This window comes from Gopherus flavomarginatus, chromosome 4 (assembly GCF_025201925.1).
Source record: "Gopherus flavomarginatus isolate rGopFla2 chromosome 4, rGopFla2.mat.asm, whole genome shotgun sequence".
Lineage (NCBI taxonomy): Eukaryota > Metazoa > Chordata > Testudines > Testudinidae > Gopherus > Gopherus flavomarginatus.
In genome coordinates, this window is record NC_066620.1 from 210,024,376 (window position 1) to 210,046,771 (window position 22,396).

General features: G+C 42.9%; 1 protein-coding gene across 4 annotated transcripts in view; it reads right to left on the minus strand.

The window, feature by feature from the left end:
- MSRA (methionine sulfoxide reductase A) overlaps positions 1–22,396 on the minus strand; it is a 438,170-nt gene that overhangs the window by 200,414 nt on the left and 215,360 nt on the right. For all 4 annotated transcript variants that reach the window (XM_050948949.1, XM_050948950.1, XM_050948952.1 and 1 more), the window contains exon 3: positions 20,200–20,319. In XM_050948949.1, the coding sequence (XP_050804906.1) occupies positions 20,200–20,319 (120 nt within the window). The remainder of the gene's footprint in view (positions 1–20,199; positions 20,320–22,396) is intronic.

Consider the following 22,396-nt stretch of genomic DNA (forward strand, 5'->3'; position numbering starts at 1 on the left):
GTCTTGATTTTTGTTAAGTGAAAGTAAGAGTTGTACCCTGAACTTCAACTCCAAGGCTTATCTTGGCTCGTGGTGTCAAAATCTTGCTGCTTCCAAGTAAAGGGACACAGAAACAATGTTTTCAATAGTGTTATGAGCCTTCAGAGAACAAAATCTTTTCTAAGGGACTTGGTTGTTTTAGTATAATTCTGCAGCAGGAGGAATTTTATTTATTTATTTAGCAACCAACCTTTACAGAGGTTCTTCATTGCAGGTAGACACTGAATAATTTAAAATCTCCCAAAGAGCAAAGTGTAATGTTTCCTATTCTATTTCTCTTACATTTGAAATGTCAGAATTGCTTAAGGTCTCGAGGAAAGCAATGAGCACAGGGCCAGATTCTGCTCTGTCATACAAGTATAAGTTAGTAGTAACTCCAATTAACTCACTGGTGTTACACTGGTCGTAAGCCATTGTGTATGAAAAGAGAATCAGGTCCATATTTTTGAAGTCACTGTTACAAACCTGAAGAAAACTTTGTCTGAGAGCTGCTTTCAATTCCAAGGGAAGTTTTTATAGAATGTTCAAAGCTGATTTTGAGTGGAGACATAATATGGACCAAACTGCTTCCCAAAACAAGCCCTGCTGCAAAGAGCTGACAATGTGAGTGAGCATGAAAAGAGGCTGAGGAAGATAACATACAAAAGGGATGAAGGCAAACAAGAAGAAATACACAGAATTAGGTTATGGGGTTGCTTGGGTGGCAGAGCGTGCATCATATTAGTCTCTAACTTTCCTTGATTGGAAATTTTTCATATAATTACATTTTTTTCAATACAATTCAAAAGAAATTAGAACATCATTTCTTGTTGGATTGCAGGAGAAGACTTTGGAAGAGGGATTTGAAGGAGGAAAGGAAGGCTACAAGGCAAACAGAATCACACAGGCCATTCTAAGCATAGGTGGCAGCATGGGAGAAACCATGAGGGATGCTACTGAGAGAAGAGAAAAAAAGGGGCCATGAAGGAAGGGTTATCATCTCTTCTTTTGAACGAGTTCCATTGGATCTTTGTTCTTTACCTTCCACCTGGAAAGCCATCAGGCCAACCACAGTGACGCCGGTATAATGTCTCAGAAATAAAATGGCACCTCCAATAGGGCAGCAGACCAAGGCCCGGTTGGAGACAGTTGTGGGCCAAAGACATAGTAAAGGTCTGTGATCAATAAATTGTAAAGTAAGAGGGCTACCATCTGAGCTGTACTTGCAAATCTGCGTGGATGGATAAGCCATTCTTAAAAAACCATTAGGATATCATTTGCATTACGGCAGCACCTACAGGCCGCAGTCAGGATCAGGCCCCCATTGTGCTAGGTCTTGTAAGCACAGAGAGTAAGAAACCTGAAGAGTTTAAAGTCTAAATAGACAAGACAAAGGGTGGAAGGATTACTTCTAAAAGTTTACAAATACTATGGGAGCAATGGCTCTATCAGGCAAACTCTTATCACAATCCATTCTGACTATGGAAACAACTTTCTCGTTCCCCCCTGGGGAGCATAACTCAAGACTTGTCTACAAAGGGAAGTTTGTGAACAACAAGGTAGGGAGCAAATTTACAGCACACTGCTACTCGGCGAGAATTCCCCATGTGGACACTCTTACTGCTCAATAAAAGTGCCGCTGTGTGCTTTAGCTTAATACACTTTAAAGTGTGTTAAAATAAACTGCCCAAGGACACTTTTAATGTGCAGCAAGTGTCCACATGGGGAATTAGTGCAGATTATTTTACTGCAGGGCAGCTAGCGTGCTAAAAATGCATACCCTAGCTTGCTGTGTATTAACTTCCCCATACAGACAAGCCCTCGTATTCCTCAGGCAAGCAAGTCTCACTGACATTAATGAGAGTTTAGTCCATGCATGGAGATCATGCCTTGATGCACAACTTTTTCAGGAAGATCTCTCTCTCAGGAAAGCTGGAGAAATCAATAGAGCATTTATTCTCCAACCTGTCAAATGTTGGAGTAATTAAGATCTATTAAATGATTATAGCTACAAGTTAACAGCTATAGCTCACATCGCTGGTATGAAATGTATTTATTTCTGAGTATAATACTATGAAACCTGCCTTTTGTAAGAGACTCTGACACGGGAGCGGAGCTACTCTTAAGCAATTCAACTGAGTAAAGATACAAAGAGGAGGAAAGAGCCATTACGAGATATCAGTGCTCCTAGCTCCATCGTTTTGATGAGTTCTGCCCTTACATATTATATGAGCACGTCATGTATATTCTAATTCCACTTCATCATAACAATGAATCTGCCTACAGAAAACTATTATCATACTGCAAATAAAAGCATTGGAGAAGAATTCAAGGCCAGAAAGAGATGAATATGCAGCAAGACACGTGGCTTTATGATAAATCGCTCTGCAGCGCTTGCCGTCCTTTTGTGGGAGACTCCAAATGCTTTTTTATGCTTTTTATGGCAGGAGCAATAGCAAGAGATTTACAATGGAAGTGATTGCGCTTGTTTAGTATAGACGCTTCTGTTGCTTTTTTAAAACTTAAAATTGGAACTCATTTGTGTTTATGTATGTTTACCTGCTTTAACTCTGTCCATAACTCTCATTTCCTTTTCCTTTAGATAGTTTACTATAGGACTGGCCACAAGCACTTGTCTTTGGTGTAGGATCTAAAGTGCAGTTGACCTGGACTAAGTGACTGGTCCTTTGGGCTTGGGAGTTACCTGAATAATGCTGTGATCCCTGGTGTAAGGGACCGTCACAAAGGTAGGTTTGCCTAGGTAACAGGACAGATCAGAAGCACCCAGGAGGACAGTCTGTGACTCCATGGTTAGGTTATTACAGTGCCTGAGGAGTTTACACTTGATACTTGGTTGGTGAATTCTAGAGCTCACCGCCAGTTTGGCGTTTGTGCCCTGCTTCTTAACAGTCTGCCCTGAGGTTGGCACTCACACTCTTGAGCCCCTGCAAGACAACTTGTATCTGTCACCAGCAGAAGCTGGTCCAATAAAAGATATTACCTTACCCACCCTGTCTCTCACCTTTCAAACTGACATTTTACTTCTCAGGCACAGTTGACCTATACAGAGATGCTTACATGTGTGGTGCTATGTAAATGATGGGATAATAATTAAAAGACTGCACTTGGCAGGTTTAATTCTGCCCCCAATCACACTTGTGTAAGTACTGTTGTGTGGCTCTAAGAGGGGGCAGACAATGACCATATGTTGTTTGCAGTATATGTTTTGGTCCCTTGAACTTTTCTGCCCTTTGGGGTAACCGATCTAGTGAAACATGCGTATGAGTGGGTGTCAGGAGACCTGGCTTTTATTCCTGATTCTTCCACTGACTCCCTGAGTAACGTTGGACAAGTCTCTTACCTTCCCGATTTTATGCTACTTACTGTACACACCTCTGCAAAGCACGTTGAGATCATCATATGAAGAATGCTAAATAAATACAAACTACCATACAATGATTTGAATGGATAACAATAGCCAACTGGGGCAGTGTACTGTATGGGGGAAATTCTTTGCACACTGCTCCTATCTTTACACACCCAAAGATGGGCCAAACCACAATCTAGGGGGAAATAGGGGGCGGGGGGGAAAAGGTAGATTGTTAACCCAGAATAACTGAGCCAGTAAAAACCAATGGCACCATCTGTGCCTGCCTCAGGATGAAGGCTATTTCTGGTGAGGAAAAGCATCTTGCCAAAACCTGAAAGGGAAAGAATGCGAGACAATCCTGACCATTTCCTTCATTATATATAGTCCGTTCAGAAAATCATGTTCCTTACATTTCTCTAGTGCTGTACATCTTCAAAACATTGCACTAGCATTGCCTAACTAACCAGAAGGGAACTTGTGTTTCCAAGAATTGTTTGAAGTCTCCACTCTTCCCTTCTATTAAATAATGTAAACAGCCTGGGACAGAATTATCCCTGCCGTAACTCCCCTGATTGCAGTGAAGTTATGCCTAGGATAAGTTTGGCCCAATTATTTATTTTAACGCTTTTTCTTATAAGTGATAAGAATATTATCATAGTGTTCCAGTTTGGTTGGAACAAAGAATTCCCATACAAGAATTATAATGACATGATTAAACCTTCTATCATTGCCAGGAAATCTAAAGTATTATCATTATAAAACTAAAATAAAAAAAAAAGAGTGAACAATATGTCATTGTGGTGACTGAACATGTTTTAAACACCCCATCCAGTACTATCATACATATGTCACCATTCCAGGTTGAATAGTTTAATAGATTTGAGGGATGAAACTGACCATTATGGTCATCTTGACTAACCTCCCACATCGCACAGGCTAGGGAATATCACACGTGATTTCTGCAATGGAGGGAGTTATTCTCCCATCCTACATATGTGAACACTATTGGGTCCAACAACTTGTGGTTAAGCAAGGCTATATCTTTAAGAAGACATCAAATCTTGATCTAAAGCCTCCAAGGGTTGGCAAATTTACTCCTTCTCCTGGTAATCTCTTCCAACATTTGCCAAGTCTCCTGCATCTGGCAGCCCTGTAATGCATTCTTACAGCCCAGCTGGATCTTCACACATCAGGCTAGGCAGCAGAGACTAGAACTGTCCCACTTGAAAGCCGGCTTGTGGCACCTGCTTTGCAGACAGCCAAGTGGTCCCCCACTTGCTGTTCCTCCAGTTGGATTGGTGCAAGTCTGATGATTTGGGAATCTGTACAAAATCTCTCTGCGCTTAGGAACTCTATGTATTTTTACCAAGTTGTAAGCTCGATATTGAATGTGAAACCTTTTGCCTTCATGTGGGGCTGAAATGCCAAAGTCTGGAGGCAAAAGAATAACAGAAGAGGATTGTTGATTTAAAATGCTTGATCACTGGAATGTAATTGTTGTAGACAATAGACTGGCTCCCAACCAGGAGGACTGGTTTAGCAGGGGAGAGGTCAGCTTGAAACAAAGCAACCTGGAACAGTTGCCAGAAAGGACTATATGGTATGCAGAGGGAGAGGAGCTGATCTTTCTAGGATCTTTGGCCAGTTTGTCTCTAGCTCAAAAACAGAGAGCAAGGTAACGAAGCTGGGCAAGGAGACTTCATGAGAGAGAGGCCACCCTGCATGTATCAGCCTGCGTGAGGCAGGGAAAAATCCTGCCTGCTTGCCTGTCTTCCTGGATATAGATAGTCCCCCAGGATTCACAAGGGAAGGGTGAGCTGGAAAGGGGCATTGTATTTAGGATGTTTGTTATATTGTGTGTGATCTGCACTGTTGTGCTTTATACGATTAAAGAGTGTTAGAGTCAGGACAAGGTGTTACATGCTTTACAACGACCTCTACCCGAAGGCTCGCAGTAAACTGTAAACCTGAATATATATACCTGCCCCCAGAAATTTCCACTACATGCATCTGACGAAGTGGGTATTCACCCACGAAAGCTCATGCTCCAAAACATCTGTTAGTCTATAAGGTGCCACAGGATTCTTTGCTGCTTTTACAGATCCAGACTAACACGGCTACCCCTCTGATACTTGTAAACCAGAAGGCTCTGAACTTGGGGTAGAGTCCTGGGGAAACATGTGTTTAAGTACAGGGGAGTCTGAAGGGTCAGCACTGCACCATGAAGGGGTTAGTCAGCTCAGGAGCAGGTTCCAGCTCTAAGAAGGGAGTGTTAGGCTGCAGGCCTGCACTCCAAGACTGTGCCTAGGGACCCCAAGAAGGAGCTGGACTCTACTCGGGCCTTGCCGGCTTAAACCACCCAGGGATCCAGAGGCTTGGATTCCCTTGACAGCAGTCTGGTGGATGGCTCAAAGGGGCACCGACCCGACCTGTGACAGTGGGAAAGGAGGAGCAAAAGGGGGAGACCAGCAGTGGAGTAATGGGGACATAAGATTAGGGCCTCAGTACTGAAGCCTGGTCCCACATTATCCTCTCTCCAGTCAGCTCCTCCAGACAACACCATCCAGCTACTCTCATCCAGATACCTTGGTCAGCTAGCCTGTCAAGCAGTCCCCAGCACTCCCACCCAGTTACCACTCCAATAGCCTTTCATCCATCCCCACCAAGCTATTCATCAAAAAGACCCCTCCAATTGCCCCCAGACAGACTCCTATCTACCTGAGCACCCCAGCTTACTTCCACTATACTACTCCTCAGCCCCTATTCCCTCAACTGCCCCTCTAAGGTACCACTCAGTCATACAGCTGCCCTCACCCAGCTGCCTCACAGACAGCCACCAGCCACCCCACCGAGGTACACCCTGTCGTCATGTGACCCTGATGGTAGTCCCCTAGTGCAGCAGGCCATGGCATGAACAGCAGGCTCACCACAGTTTCTCCTCTCAGGTAACACAATGACTCTATGCCAAGCTCTCTTGTCTCAACAATACCCCTCCCTGGGGCTGGTTTATTATGAAAAAAAGGGTGTAAATGGTCCAAAAGATAAATCCCAACACACTGTCTGTTTATCACTCCAGTGCAAGTTGTCATTAAAACCCCAAAACACAATGCCTCCACCTCCCACACACCAGCATCTTCTGTCACACCTAGGCTCCTTGTCAGTTCTCTTCCATCCCTCTGCCAGGACAGCTACCCCAGCTCGTCCAGCGGAAGTGCAATGCCACTCTTCCCAGTGGGCCCTCCCACAGCATCTCTGCTGGGAAATCATATTTATCAAAAGAGCTTCCTTCACTCCCCTGGCCCTCTCATTTTTCTCTTGGGTCCAGCTCTCTGGCACGGAGGTATCAGAAGGTAAGCTCCTCTGCTGCTCTCCTGCCTTCAGCCCTCTCCAGCCCTGGCTCCTTGGCTTGGGGAAGTCATCTGGCAAACCCCTCTTCCTGTTCTTCTTACCTTCAGCCTTCCTGCAGGAAATATCTTCTGTCTCTGGCTGTTCTGATCCACCTTTCCTGACTGACTCTGGCAGCCCTGACTCACCAGGCCTTTCACCAGCTCTCTCTCCTCTCTAGGGCATAGGTGCCCTCTTTTAAGCCCAACTGGAGTGAGCTGACAAGGGACAGTTACACTGGCCCTGCTCCCTCTTAATGGGCCACCGTGACTCTGTGTGACGGCCCCAGAAAGACCATTCTAAAATAAAATATGAACCCATACGTTACTTCACCTTGTTAATAGTATCTACACATGCTTCAAAATAATAAGGAAAATGTCACATATCTTCAACGTTTTGTTGCTAGAATTAAGGGGGAGGGATAGCTCAGTGGTTTGAGCATTGGCCTGCTAAACCCAGAATTGTGAGCTCAATCCTTGAGGAGGCCACTTAGGGATCTGGGGCAAAAATCAGTACTTGGTCCTGCTAGTGAAGGCAGGGGGCTGGACTCAAAGACCTTTCAAGGTCCCTTCCAGTTCTAGGAGATAGGTATATCTCCAATTATTATTTTTATTTAATCTGTATGGATAAAAATTCCAGGTCATAAACATAAAAAACAATAGGGTGTGCTAACAGCTTCTGGATCAGCACAGTGATGGAGAATACTAAAGAAAATATTGCAATGTACCTTCATAGTATTTCTAATGTTAAAATAGAGAAGGGAAGAGGACAGTGCAGCATGGAATTCCACAAGTCATGGTTCTGGGGGGCAGCTCTGCAGTTGCCTATGATGCCCCGGGGACAGTCAGAAGAAAATCCTGAACAATCTGAGAATGCTTCCTCTTACCCCTGATATTTCTCTGAAACAACCTAACATCTCCTTATGACTGATGCTGTCAAATGCTCAAGAGAAAGCTAGATGAGTATGATTTTTCACCATGTTTCATGACTGTGAGGAGATCATCTACAAGCAAGACCTCTGCAGTCTGTGCCACATTCCAATGAAAAACCTAGCTACGGATTGGGATATTCAGCATCCTGGCCTACCTGGGTATAGTTAGAGGCAGCTCTTCACTAATTTATTGCCTTGCTCAAAAGTGTAAAATTAGAAACTCTTTATTATGCCGATACAGTACACTGGCAGAAAGTGACACTGTATATACACTTTATGGAAATATGACATTAGAACAGAATCCCTGGAAGGCATTTCAGCCATAATTAACATTTTATACACTTTGGAAAGAAAATAAAATTAATTTATAATTTTATCGCTTCACTGAATAAACACTGGCTGGGCCAAATGGGTGATGGGTAGACAAAGAAAGGAAAGTTGCATCAAGTGAGTATTATGAAATTTTACATAAAGGATTTCTTATGTTTTCCCCCCACCTTCCAAAGGCCTTTAACTATGGCTTTGAGATCGTCTGATGAAAGATGCTATAGAAATACAGAGGGTCATTATATAAACAAATTCTTATTGCTAAGGCAATGGTTCATTGATTTGATAGAGGCTATTCTTACTCTCACATACTACCCATTGTAGTACTCACTCTCAGGTATACTAGTATCTAGATGCACGAAGCACCTTTACCAAAAGCCAGCACGCTAAGCAAACTACAGCAAATTTTCCTTAAAAATGACCTCCACAAATTCAGTGGCACTAAGTGTAAATGAAACCACAGTGTTCCTCTTACATTTCAAATAGCTTGCATTTATTTTCACTTTCTTTCTGAACACTAAATCTGTATCTGTCTGGAAAGACTATACGGCCTGGTCTACACTTAAAACTTGGGTTGACCTAGCTAGGTCACTCAGTGCAGTGAAATATTTTGCAAGCTGAGCACCATCGTCAGGTCACCCTAACATCCAGTGTAAGGACAGCTAAGTTGGAGGAAGGATTCTTCCGTCAACCTAGCCACCTTCTGCCAATGTAGTAAGTGTCTACCCTACAATAACACAGCTGCAGCGCTGTAGCTGTGCCTCTGTAGGGGCTGTAATGTAGACCTGCCAAAAGTCAGGAGATTCAAGCCCACATCCTCAAAGGTGAGGGTCTTGGCCTCAGTTTCTAAGTTCTATTAAAATATCTAAAGAAAAACTAGAGCTATATATTTAGCTGATCCACTTCACTTTAAAGAGGGAAACTGAAACAGGAATGCATGGAGGCCACAAAGGCCACAAAGGATCTGTACCATGTGTCACAGAACCAAATTCTGCTCTCAGTTATGTCCTGAGCAATCTCCTTTGAAATCAGGGTGTTTGAAAGTGTATAACTCAGCATAATTTGGCCTTTCAGTTTTATAAACAACAAAATAATAGTCTTATCAAGAAAGCTTGATAGAAAATAGAATTAAGCTCTTAAAGGTAGATTTTTCTCATCAATTTTATGAGATACATGCTATGCAGGCTCATTTAAAATTACTGAGAATTATTATCCTGCTGTGAATGAGATTGTGTGCAACTTGTAGACTTTCAGACATAAGAACAGGAGTGTGTATCTCATAAAGGGAGTAGGTAAAAGTTGGTTATAATGATTACACGCAGTAATTACAGTATTATCTCAATATCAGAAAGAGATAAGATGCTCCTGAAAACATTAATCATCATCTCCACAGTACCTTAGTGTTGTGTCACCAAAGGAATTAAGATTTCAATTTTGGAAATAAGCACTAGGAGCAGTAAAATAAAACAAAGCCCCTGCAATAAACAAGTAATGTATGAACAGCACAAACTGCTTATACCATCTGTTTTCCTTGAAGAAAGATGGTCTCCCAATAGCTGCAGTCCATTCCTGTTTTTCACTCTTCCTTACCCACTATGTTCAGAGCTCCTTATTTATTTTACTTTATTTTATTTTATTTTTACTTAATTTTTTGTTACCTGTTTAACACTGGAAAAGATACTGCAAATATTTACTATCAGTTATGGTTCTTATCAGTAGAAGTAGCCCCATTTGAATTCTGTACAGCTACTACCTGTAGTAATCACTACTTCCAGAAGAAAGTGTTTGCAGAATTGATCCTTTAGACTGTAAATGTCTTGAGGCAAGGATTGCCTTTTGGCTTGGCTGTAAAGCATCACGCACACTAATAGCCCTGTGTAAAAATAAAATAATTAATAGCGGCAATAAAAGTAATATGGAAGGTGAACTCCTAGGGACTCTCATCCCATATTCACAAATATTAACACAACCATAAAGAGGCTTATATTCCTAAAATGAGCAATCCCTTCCTCCCATATCCTGTTTTGTCAGCAGCACCATTGAGGCCGGTAGATCCTGTCCTAGCATCCAAATCTTAAGAGACTCATGAGGGGCCAGCTATCCAGCAGAGCATTCCATTGCAGCTACATCTGAATTGCCCAAAAAATACCAAGATTATGCCAATGTTTTTTAAAAGAACAATGAGAAAACCCTGCCTCCACACTGGAACTATGACTGCCCAATAAAGCTGCAGCCAGGAGCAAATATACCGTTTGGACAAATTTATGCCATGTCAGGACCTGAGCTGATGGTGCTCTGAGAATACCTCCAGGAATACCTGGCCTGAGGGTTTATCTGCAAGTCAACCTTGCCAGCCAGCACAGAAGTCCATTTCATCACAAAGAAAGATAGCAGTCTCTGACTCTGCATCGATTGCCATGCACTGAATCAGATAACTATCAGGAACTATTACCCGCTACCCCCAATTCCTAAGTTACTAGATCACATGGGGACTGCCCATATATTCACTAAATTGGAGAGGGAGGAGGCATACAACTTTGTGCAAATCAAGGAAGGGGATGAGTGAAAGACTGCCTGCCAAACATGGCACGGCCACTATGAATCTGCTGTAATGCCCTTTGGGCTGACCAATGCCCTCGTCACCTTCCAACATTTTATAAATGATGTATTCCCAGACATATTGGACCAGTATATCGTAGTTCACCCAGATGACATATTGGTCTTCTTCGACTATCCTCAACAGCATACCACTCATGTCTGAAATGTTCTGGAACGCTTATGACAGCATGGACTTTATGCCAAGCTCAAGAAGTGTTCCTTTGATCAGGTCTCCACATAGTTCTTGCTCTTCATCTTATCCCAGAAAGGATCCAGATGGAACCATGCAAGGTCTAAGACTGGCCAAATCCCCACACAGTACATGACCTGCAACACTTCCTGGGGTTTGCCCTTTTTTTTTTTAATTGACAATTCATCCTGAAGTTTCCAAAACAAATTGAGCCCCTCACTGCTCTCCTCCAGAAAAAGTGCCCAGTGCCATTGTTCTCCTGAGGTTCAGTATACATTCAATCAGCTGAAACTCTCCTTTACTGCAGCATCCATACTGGCTCCATCGTAACATCATAACATCAATGTTATGTAAGCCTTCACTGTAGAAACTGACAGTACACTCAGTTGGAGCTGGCCTCTCCCAGTGACTTGGTCCTGAACAAGTGTTACACTCATGCATTTATTGCTTGAGGTAGCTCCCCCTGCAGAGCTAAACTATGAAATACTTGATAAGGAAATCCTGATCACAAAAAACACCTTTGTGGCATGATGGCACTACCTGGAAGGAGATTTCCACCCAGTCCAGGTTTTCACTGAACATAAAAATCTGGAATATCTTTTTAAGGCAAAAGCCTTAAATGAATGGCAGCTTTCGTGGGTCCTATTTTTCTCATGATCTGACTATATCATCACATGTCACCCCAGATCCAAAAACAGCAAGGCTGACACCTTGTCCCAAAGATATAGTACCAACCCATGACGCCCCAGCCAGGAACCAAGGCTTAATCTCAAATCTTGTAACTTTCTCAGTACAGCTTGTCACGAGGATGTACTAACATAGATATTGGATTTCCGACTATCAAACAAGCTATTAGCAACAATTAACCACATGACACCCAGGAAGGGATCACGTATATAAGGGATCATGTCTATGTTTCCCGAGGACCTGCTAGAGTTGCTTTCCTGTAACTGTGCCATGACTCTCCCCTAGCAGGACACTTGGGGCACTTTGAGGCCCAACAACTAATATCCTGCTCCTTTTGGTGGCCAAGGATGTGCCCCATGATAAGGTCATTCATTGCTTCCTGCAATGTTTGTGCCCCTGCCAAGACACCATGCCATAAGCCCTGAGGCATCCTCCAGCCCTTGGACACCCCATCTCAACCCAGAGTGGCCATCACTGTAGACTTCACTGTAGAATTACCAAAGTTCAACAAATTTGAAACAATTTTGACAGTAGTGGACCACTTCACCAAAATGGCCCACTTCATCCCTTGCACAGGCCTCCCCTCCACTCAGGAGACAGCCCATCTATGGATTAGCCATATAGTTCACCTCCATGGCCTTCCAGAATGCATCACCTCTGATCAAGGGTCTCAGTTCACAGCCTGGTTTTGGTATGAGGCAATGCGCCTGTCTAACGGCCAAAAATAAAGGGCCAACCAAATTCTCAAAAACATCTGCAATGATACATCACTAATCGCCAGCATGAATAGTTCTCTCTTATATGGATTTGCATACAACAATGAAGACAATCCACCTATGGGTCAAAGCCCCTCTCTTTTTATATATCAACTATGGGTACCATCTTCAATTCCACCTGCAATTACTTGTGTCCTCTCCCGACCCGGACACCTCAGACCTAGTGCAGCGGATTCATCATGCCCACAAAGAAGTGAAGGACCACCTGGAAAAAGCAAGAGCAAACTATAAATGGTATATGAACCAACATTGACAGCAAAGTCCCATCTACTCACTGAGACAAAAGGTATGGTTCTCAATAGAGCATCTCCACACCATCAGACCTGTTCACAAGCTGAACTTTCAATTCCTTGGCCTTTTAAAGATCCTTCAATACATCTAGTCACTTTTGAATTGCAACTACCCAGGTCTCTGAAGATTCACCTGGTGTTGCATGTGTCACTTTTGAAGCCCTACATGGAAAATCCTTTCCTTTACCAGACCCAGCCACCTCCTCCACCATTCCAGGTACAGGGCCATGAGGAATATGTGGTTCACAAGATCCTGGATTTTAAGCACGAACGTGGCAGACTCTGGTATCTTGTTGACTGGGAGAGGTACTATCCTGAGGAGCACATCTGGGAGCTGGCAGAAAATGTACATGGCCCCAGACTCAAACATTCCCTAAGAATCGCCCTGAAAAGCCTGGTCCCATGCCACTCTGTGGGCATGCCTTAAAGGGACCATGGGTCTCAAACAGTGGTCCACGGGGCTCGTAGAAGTCAGTAAGTTCCAGCTGGCTCCTCATCGGTTACTAACACTGATAACCAGTGGATATTCTGGTTATCAATAAACTTTCATGCTGTCCTTTATTTTAAAATGATAATATCCAGAATTCTTGTTTATTTCCTAGTGCACAGTGGTACACTGGTTTGACCCTGCAGATTCTGGTCAGCAAAGCTAACTAACTAACTCTGAATATACACAGGAGGAAGCTCTTCTAAATAAAAGGTGTCATTCTTTCCATAAGAGTTTTCTAGGTAAAATTGCATTTTAGTGGGTAACTGAAATTCAGTGCATCCCTTAGACGTCTTTTTGCTAAGGTCATAATATTTCAGCAGCATCTTCTATCATATGACAAGATGGTTTCTGAAGTGAAAATGGGTGTTATCCTGTTACTCTATTACTATAGCAGCTTCCTGAAAAGAGATTATAGGTGAATTTCTCATGATTTTGTCTGCACATTTAGGACAATGGGACTATAATCTCAAGCCTATACAGAGATCCTCTAACGGTGGTCTGGCTATAATAATAGATATAATGATATGGAATGCTAATATCTAATGTACTCTACAAAATATTAATACATGAAACTAACTTTGATCTTTTCGATATTTTGTACTTTGATCAGTTGACCTTTCCACCCTTTCTCAGAGGTCAGTGAGGCTAAAAAAAAAGGAGGGAGAGGTGGAATGGGTAACCAATCATGCTGAAGAATGTTGAACAGATCAAGGTTGTGCAGAGCACTGATATTCTTCACAGAATCTATACGTCATTAAAATTCTTATACCCCATTCTTACAAGGGAAGCTGTAAGGAGAACAGACAAAGGCACAACAGGAATCTATTCCCTTGACAATGACTTTCACAATAAAAGAAAATGTTCTGAACTATTCCCATTACTGTCTGAAGACTTTAATCTTGTGGACTTCAGCTTCTGTTCTTGAAATCCTTCAGGTCCCTTTAGAAGTTATAGAAAGTGAAGTTAATGTTTGTAGTTTAATTACGCATTTAAACATTTTGGAGAGTAAGACACACACCTGGAAAGATGTTGTGATGTCCCAGTTTTATTCCCAAGGAAGTGCTGGGCTTTTAAAGTCATAGCCCACAATCTCAATAGTCTGATAATTTTTGGTAGAACATTAAACTATGCTGGGTAGAGGACAGGGAACACTGGAAAGAGTAAAGAGAAATCTTTCCCCATGCTGATTGTTCCTTCCTTACCAATGAGTATGATGGGCAACCCACAGCACTGGCCTGACACAGATTTCCCTTTGTTATGCACCCACATCCGTGATCATGCTACTTACATGCAAGCATTTAAAACAAGCACCAGGTCACTGAAGCAAGCCTTTTGCATTCCCTCTCTTAAAATGAAGACACATCAACTAACTGTGAATTTGAAAGGCAGCCTTGCCTCCTGTTTGATGTATAATTAAGATGAAGCGAACATTGAAAATCACCAATTGACCAAAGGGATAGGAGGTAACAGAGCAAGAAATTAATGTTGTGTTTCTCCACCTTCTTTTCCAGCTACGGAGAAATCTTCAGGGTGACCTTTGGATGCTTAGAAACTTTAAAGGCAAGTGGAACACCTAGACATAAAAAGCAGTCCCTGTCACCACCTGCTATGCAAGATGCACTGGTATCCATCAATAAAATATGTGCAGACTGCATTTGTAAAACAATTTCAATCTGAATATTGCATGTAACATTGCACCCCACACAGATGCTTCCTGCATCGTTTTATATCCTGTCATTAATTTTAAGGATTACTCATTCATACAAAAGACACACAACGTTTAAGACAAAGTATTGGGGGTTGCCTAGATTATGAACAGGGATAGTTAGTAAATTTCTGAATATCTCCCCATAGCCATAACAAATATTTAATAAATAAAGAATAATAATGCATATTTTCTGTGCAATGTATGATCTCTGAAGTGTATTTTTATAGAATAAAATGACCTGCTTTGATATTCACAGGGTCCTCTTCCCAGAAGTCTGAAAAATGTCCTGTTTTTTTTTTTTCAAAAAAGGTCTTAACCTTCAGCTTTTATATGGGAATTGCACACAACCAGTTCATGAAAAACAGCATCTTTTTTGCTTCTGACTTCAGTGCCACTGGAGTTATACAGATTTCAAAAAACATATGACTACACTGACAAACACAGAATTGTTCTGAACATCTGTAAGCAAAATACGAGGAGAATTTCATAGTGAAGGAAGAGCCTGGGCTGTGTAATACTTGTCAAATACGCTGTATTTGTGCATTAGTCTAATGCACTGAAAATTGCTCAGAATGCCTATCCACTGCAGAATGGCTTTTCATATTTTCATCTGTACAGTAGTTACTATGAAATGTACAAATAATTTTCTATCAGTGTATTCATAAGCTTCACAAGAGCTCGATTCTCTCTAACCATCAATTTAACAAAGGAACACCATACCAATTGACAGGACGATCTGTAGAACAACCATTTATGCTCTGTATAGTATGACAATGGTCTGACCGCTATTTCTTGCAGGCAGAAATCATGGCTCTTCCACCTCCCCACCATGGAGGTGAACCAGATAGAATCCAGTGAACTTTTAAAATGGCTTGGACAGACCTCTATACATCAATAGCTATATCGACAAATCCCTTCTAGTATAAAGAAGGCGTAAGGTTTTGACTTCAGGTGGTGAGGTTTATTCTGAGGCAACCATAACTGTCACTAAATGAAATTTCTGGGTTGTTTTGTTTGTTTGTTTGTTTGTGTTTGTTTGTTTCCCCAGAAAAATGATACATTCAGTGTTTTAACTATGGTTTAAAAAAAGGCCATTTTCAATTTTTAAAAAATCCCCACATGTGCAAGTTAGTATTATTGGTATTGTAATGCTCTATTTTTGCAGTGCACCTTCAAGGCATCCGAACCTGAGCTATCTTTCGTCAGACCATCTTTCACCTGAAATAGCCAATTGCAGATTGGACTCTATGGCTCCCCGCCCCCTCCTTTATTCCAGGAGCATAAGTTAATAATTATGCTGTATTTATGCATGAAAAGACATGGTACAAGGTCCAAAATGCTTACAGTCAAAATCAAACAACAAATACAGTATACAAGCATAACGGGGTTGAAGGCCCCCTGTGCACCCCCTTGTGGCCAGGGGTGTCTGTGCAGTGCCCTGCTAATAATTTCTCCCTCAAAGGGTTCCTTACAGACTCCACATGCTTTTCCTGAGTCCAAAACACCCGTCTTTGGGGTCTGGGTTTAGTCACAGAAAATAACTCAAAATAAAACTCAAAGTCCCAAATTAAAGTACCACAAGCAAATATTTCTCTTTCTAATCATAACATCATAGAATGTTAGGGTTGGCAGAGACCTCAGGACCTCAAGTCCAACAACAACTAAATCATCCCAGCCAAGGTTTTGTCAAGCTGGGCCTTAAAAACCTCTAAGGATGGAGATTCCACCACCTCCCCAGGTAACCCAGTCCAGCGCTTCACCACCCTCCTAGTGAAACAGTGTTTCCTAATATCCAACCTAGACCTCCTCAGCTGCAACTTGAGACCATTGCTTCTTGTTCTGTCATCTGCCACCACTGAGAACAGCCTAGACCCATCCTCTTTGGAACCTCCCTTCAGGTAGTTGAAGGTTGCTAGCAAATCCTCCCCCATTCTTCTCTTCCACAGACTAAATAAGCCCAGTTCCCCCAGCCTCTCCTCGTAAGTCATGTGCCCCAGCCCCCTAATCATTTCTGCTGCCCTCTGCTGGACTCTTTCCAATTTGTCCACATCCCTTCTGTAGAGGGGGGACCAAAACTGGACACAATGCTCCAGGTGTGGCCTCACCAGTGCCGAATGGAGGGGAATAATCACTTCCCTCGATCTCCTGGCAGTGTTCCTACTAACGCAGCCCAATATGCAATTAGCCTTCTTGGCAATGAGGGCACACTGCTGACTCAGATCTAGGTTCTCATCCACTGTTATCCCCTTTTCTGCAGAACTGCTGCTTAGCCAGTCAGTTCCCAGCCTGCAGCAGTGCATGGGATTCTTCCGTCCTAAGTGCACGACTCTGCACTTGTCCTTGTTGAACCTCATCAGACTTCTTTTGGTATAATCCTCCAATTTGTCTTGGTCACTCTGGAGCCTATCCCTACCCTCCAGTGTATCGATCTCTCCCCTAATCTTAGTGTCATCTGTGAACTTGCTGAGGGTGCAATTAATCCCATCATCCATAAAGATGTTGAACAAAACCGGCCCCAGGACCAACCCCTGGGGCACTCTGCTTGATACCGGCTGCCAAATAGACATCGAGCCATTGAGCGCTACCCGCTGAGCCCGACAATCTAGCCAGCTTTCTATCCACCTGTAGCGGGGTGATTTCCCGCTCCCTGGTCTGGAAAGGGTTACAGCCAGCCCTGGGAGGGTGCTGAGGCTACGAACTAAAAGCTAGGCTGATTGGGGAAGCAGCCACAGCTGGGCCACATCCCAATCTGACCTCAGTTGGCCCTGATAAAAGGGCTATGAGCCAGGAGCAAGGCACACTCTTTCTCCAGCTTCAGAGAGGGAAGGACCCAGCTGCCTGGGAACTGTGGGTGCAGGCAACAGAGCAGGGCTCGGGGAAGGCGAGAGGAGCAGGGGAGCTCCTACCTGGCAACTCCCCAGGCTGCAGGCCCTGTGCAAGGCCAAACCAGGTATTGGGGTTGCAGAGGCTGCAGCCCAGGGGTTAGGCAAAGGCAGCAGGTCCAAACCCCCTTTGCCAATGATGAATGACTTGTACATTGTAGTCTGCCCCAGAGAGCAGGGGCTAGATGGTGACTGGCAGTAGCCATAGACTGAGGCATGGTGGAGATAGAGGATTGGGGGTTCCCCAGGGAGGAGAGACCCAGATCTGTGAGGGTACTGACAGGGGCAGCACCCCAGGTAAACGGGCACTGGGGTCTGGGAGGGACACGGGGCTAGTGACAAGCGTGACATAGGCCGGCAGAGGGCGCTCCAAGGCTGGAAAAGCTAATTTCCTGGACAACCAGCAGGAGGCGCCACGCCAATGAGTCACTGCATTGCTACACCACCTTATAATCCATTCATCCAATCCATACTTTAACTTGCTGGCAAGAATCCTAATCCCAAGATCCTCTGCCTGGAGAGCTTTTGCACTCTTTCCCTTGCCTGCTCAGGGTCCCTCCTGCATTAGCAGGTTACTCCCAACTTTTCCTGGCTGCAGTGTTAGTCCCAGATCCCAGGACCCTGCTGGAGCCTACTCACTCCTAGCAGTCTCCCTCTCCTTGAGCAATACCCTCACCTGCAGCTTCCAGCTGCTCTTTATAGGAGAATCGCCTGATCCCTCTCAAGTGGGGCTCATCTGGTACTCTGAGCTGGATTACTCTTCAGCCCAAGGACCCTGTTACAACAGGATATTATCCCCTCTCTCTATGGAGCTATTCTGAAATCCAGCAGGAGTACCAGTCTACAATGCAGCTATTCAAGAAAGCTTACACGCTCCGTATACTCCACTGTCTCTCTCAGCCCATCCCGTTCCAGCCTCTGTTCACACCTCCCCTGGCCAGCAGCCAGCACTTCGTATCTTTAGACTAGAAGGACCCTCAAAATTCTACCCTAAATCCCCTCAGTGTACCAGGATTGTGTGTGTGTGTTGGGATGGGGGAAATCGTAACATACTTCACTATTCAATCTAAAAGGTCTGATAATCAGGGGAATTATGGTCACATTTTGTGGGCCTTTACAAGCTAATGATCAGGCTGTTGAAGAGAATGGACTGAAAGTGCTGGATGGCTAGAGAACTACACACACACGTAAACACTGCACATGGTGCACTGTAGTGGAGAACTGGACCCAAGCTGTAATACTGTGGAAGTTAAGCTTTCAGAAGGGAGGTAATGGATGATCTAGACAAAGACATGACTGATCCACTGCAGTGTTTTCTTAACATGTGATGACTCTCCTTGTGGCTATGCTTCCCAGCAGCCTGCAGGTGCCCCAGCCCAGGGTATAGCCTGCAGCTGCCCAGGCATGACTTAATGCCAGAGGTACAGTACTCTCTCCCAGTATTCTAGTTTGGGGGTGGGATTTAAGTTCTTTCCACTGAGTCCTTACTTTCAGGAACACTTTGGCTGTTAGTTGTCACTAGTGAATGATTACCTCTGTGCCTACGTAAAAATAGCTCCCGTAATTTTTGCTTTCTAGAGTAATTTCCTATAAGTGTTTCATTTCTTGAATAATAAAGACACAACATCACTTTTCACAGTCTTGTTTATTACAGATAGTTTCTCTTTCCTTGTGTACTCTGCAGCAATTCTCTTCGGCTGATGTGACATCTATTAATTGCTAGGACTGCCAAACTTTATCCACTGTTTTGTCATCCCTAGGTGCCCGGTAATAAACAAAAGTGGTAGAGCAGCCTCAGCAGTTGGCATGAAAAGTGTTGACAAGAGAACAAAAGGAAAGTGAAACCTCCAAGCTATCATCTACTAACGACTGTGTAGGAGAGCAAGCCGAGAGAACTCTGCCCAGCATGCATACACTTTCAGAGCAGCACGAATCAGTGTAAAATGGCTGTAAAGGATTATGGGATTTGAATTATGGGTAAAAACAACTGAAGTTTTTGGTTGTTGTAGGGTGGAAGGATTGGTGAGAGCACGGAGCATGGATAAATCATGGAGGTTTGTTTTGGTCTGGTGGTTGTTGGGTGCATATAAAAGATGAAGTATTGAAAATAATTCAGGAAAGAGATGATATTTAAACTTACCACAAAACACCATAGGGACAAAAAGAAAGACTGATCTGACTACTGACTTTTGTCAGTACTAAAGGAATGGTTTGAACTGTACATTATCAGTTTTCCAAAGAAGAAATATATGGTAGTTATAATTTCCTGAGAGCATACAGGAAAACACAAGAGACAAAAATAATGTAAACCTGTTTCTTTTCCATCCTTAGTGTCTTTGTATGCACCCCAGCTAATTAGGTACTAGGTGATCATGGTTGTTTGTAAATAACTTAGATTATATTAACATTTAGATTGGTACAGTAGATATCTGTGTTCATTATGGGGCCAATCCTGAGAGGCTCTGATCACCCTCCAGTCCCACTAAAATAGATCATAATCTCATAGGATCAGGTCCATGAGCTGTGAAATCAAAGGAAACAGACATACCTGAACAAACCTCTTCATAAGTGGGATTTGGGGTACACCCTCCTGCATAACCCACTTGAGTGGAGTAGACTCCTTTCTGTATCCAAAACTTTCTCTCTGCTCCCCAGAAACATCCCATACCTGCACAATGTGTAAAGTACACAACAAGATGTCAAGATCTAATCAATATTAAATCAATTACTTGCACATTAATTAAGAATCTCTGTACTGGAAACGTCTGATGCAATTGGCACATGACTGGCAAATGTCCACCAAGATTAGCTATGGATTTCCGATTCTGTGCAAACCCATTCTCCTTCGCGAAGCTAGCACAGACAAAACTTCTGATTCATCTGAATACCAGCATATTACAGATAGCAAAACATAGAATAACCTGAGCAATTTTCAAAGGCACATATTTTAACGACATGAATCCCCACTCACCTAAAAAAAACCACATTGCTTAAATGGCAATTGTACATATTTCTGTAGCAGCATTTTCCTTTAGTTGATTAGCAAGCTGTCAAAACACATTAATTTGTATTAATGGCAAACATTTATTTAATGTTCTGCTTCCTGGCACATGCAATCTTTAAAGGTGGAAGAGTAATAATTAACTAAATTATAGATCATAGAGGAGGAAAAACTCAGGCTTATTTAATTTATGCATGCAAATATCTGATGTGCATGCAAAAAATCAGGTATTAGTTTACCCATATGGCCAGTTATCAAGAGATCAGATTCTCGGCTGATGTAAAATGGGCAAAATTCCATTGAGTTGAATGGAGCCTCACCAGTGTATAGCACCTGAAGAGGGGACTGAGTGAGGACCTGATCGGCACATGCACATCCATTTTTGTACTCATAATTTCAGTTAGTGCAAACTGATGCACAGGGCCGGCTCTAGCAATTTCACAGCCCAAAGCACAGCGGCACGCCGCAGGGGGAGCTCTGCCGCTCTCCGGTCCCGCGGCTCCGATGGACCTCCTGCAGGCAGGTCCACCAGAGTCGCCTGCCGCCCTCCCAGCAACCGGCAGAGTGCCCCCCGTGGCATGCCGCCCCAAGCACGCGCTTGGCACGCTGTGGCCTGGAGCCGGCCCTGCTGATGCATGCAATTCTACATGCCTTACTTGTAGGGTTGGGTTCAATCCTCAGGGTTGTGAGTTCAATCCTTGAGGGGGCCATTTGGGGATTGGTCCTGCTTTGAGCAGAGGGTTGGACTAGATGATCTTTTGAGGTCCCTTCCAACCCTAATAATCTATGATTCTACTTTAAAAATATGGCCCTAAACTAATGCTATTTTCCATGGAAAGCTGCTACCATAAATTTATTACATCACTCCTAGGCCATTCTGAATTACGTTCATTATTTCCATGACCTATGGGGCCAGATTCTCTGCTAGTATAAATCTGCATAATTCAATTGACTTCAATGGAGCTGCGCCAATTTGCACCACACACAGATCTGGCCACTTGTGCCTGTCATTGGAATGGAGCGCCTTAACTGATTGCTAATGACTGGGAACCAACATGACTAACAGTCAGGATTCTCTGAACATTTTATCTAGTTAAGAAGAATGAATTACTTATTGTTTGTGAAGCTCTCTGAAGATGAAAAGTGTCATGTAAATGCTATTATTATCTAACTAATCTATGATTACAGATGGCAATGTATTTCTTGTCTGAACTTTTGAATAGTTTTTTTTAATCTCTTCTCCCACTACAACACTGGAAATAAAGGGTTGTGTAACATACAATAAATTCCAATTACAGTTAGAAAACAGTGAACAGTTGCAGGTTTTGCAGTGATAATACTGTTGAGGTTTCAGGTTAAAAATATTACCTACAGTTTCCATTAAAGCACAGCTAAAAGAACAAAGCAGGGCCTTCCATAAAATACAAATTGTTCACAAAGGCATATCCTTCCCTTGAAACTTCAGAAATCAATTTCAGATGTGAGTAACTTATTCTGATCAACTCTTCTCTTTGTTTTCAGTTGTAATGCACTAAATATACAGGGACAATGTCACCGCCATTTTAGAATACCTGATGTCAGTTGCAACCAGTTTGTTGTCCGGTGTTAATGCTACCATTATATACATAGTCAGCTCTGATAAATTTTCCTAAAATACTTCATTAACATTAGGAAAAAACATTGTAATTTATTGATGTGGGTTTTTTTCTTTTGCAGATTCAATAATAAAAATAATGTACAACTG